This window comes from Cucurbita pepo, unplaced genomic scaffold (assembly GCF_002806865.2).
Source record: "Cucurbita pepo subsp. pepo cultivar mu-cu-16 unplaced genomic scaffold, ASM280686v2 Cp4.1_scaffold003644, whole genome shotgun sequence".
Taxonomy (NCBI): Eukaryota; Viridiplantae; Streptophyta; class Magnoliopsida; order Cucurbitales; family Cucurbitaceae; genus Cucurbita; species Cucurbita pepo.
The window spans coordinates 1-1,023 of record NW_019649647.1 but is presented as its reverse complement, the minus strand read 5'-3'; the positions used below and the strand labels follow the sequence as shown (position 1 = coordinate 1,023).

General features: G+C 43.5%; 1 protein-coding gene across 1 annotated transcript; it reads left to right on the top strand.

Moving 5' to 3' along the window:
- Positions 1 to 153: 153 nt before the first annotated feature.
- On the top strand, positions 154 to 687 carry LOC111786965 (the record flags this gene model as incomplete). Its single annotated transcript, XM_023667146.1, has 1 exon — positions 154 to 687. A coding segment is annotated over exon 1 (534 nt), but the record flags the coding sequence as incomplete, so codon positions are not given.
- Positions 688 to 1,023: the final 336 nt, after the last annotated feature.

The window sequence follows — 1,023 nt, the reverse complement described above, 5'->3', positions numbered from 1 at the left end:
CAAAAATCCCGAGAAAACGTAAAAAGAATTTATTGAAGCTGTAGTTGTGAGGACATGCTACGCGCTTGCGTACTAGATTTTAAGGAAAGTTGGGATTCCAAACTCCACCTGATGGAATTCTCGTATAACAACAGTTTCCAAGCAACTATTGGAATGGCACCATTTGAGGCCCTATACGGGGAACGGTGTAGGTCCCCACTATGTTGGGATGAGGAAGGAGAGAGAGAATTAGTAGGACCCAAGTTGGTTCGACTCACCAATGAGACTGTCCAGAAAATTCGAGCGAGGATGCGTACCGCTCAAAGTAGACAGAAAAGCTACGCCGATGTAAGGCGTAAAAGCCTGGAGTTTGAGGTGGGGGACCCAGTATTCCTCAAGGTGGCACCTATGAAAGGTGTGTTAAGATTCGGACATAAGGGCAAGTTAAGTCCTAAATTCATTGGATCATTTGAGATCCTAGAGCGTGTTGGTCTGGTAGCGTATAAGTTAGCCTTACCTCCAGCCCTCTCAGGAGTACATGATGTATTTCATGTGTCGATGCTGAGGAAGTACATTACGGATCCTATCCACGTAATAGACTACGAACCACTCCAACTCAATGAAGATATGAGCTACGAGGAAAAACCAGTAAGAATCTTAGCTAGAGAAGTAAAAACCTTACGCAACAGGAGCATTGCATTCGTTAAGGTACTGTGGCAGAATCACCACTGTGAGGAAGCAACGTGGGAGCGTGAGGACGAAATAAGAGAGACATACCCCGAGTTGGTACAAGAGTTTGAGACTTTCGAGGACGAAAGTTCTTTTTAGGGGTAGATAANGTTGGTACAAGAGTTTGAGACTTTTGAGGATGAAAGTTCTTTTTAGGGGTAGATAATGTAACGACCCGGGAAAGAAAGAAAAAAAAAATATATATATATATAATAAAAAATAAATTAAATTAAAAAAATTGAAAAACTCAGTCGCCGGAAAACCCGCGAGTTTCCCGGCGACCGCCGAGTTTCGCGGAACCCACGCGAAACGACG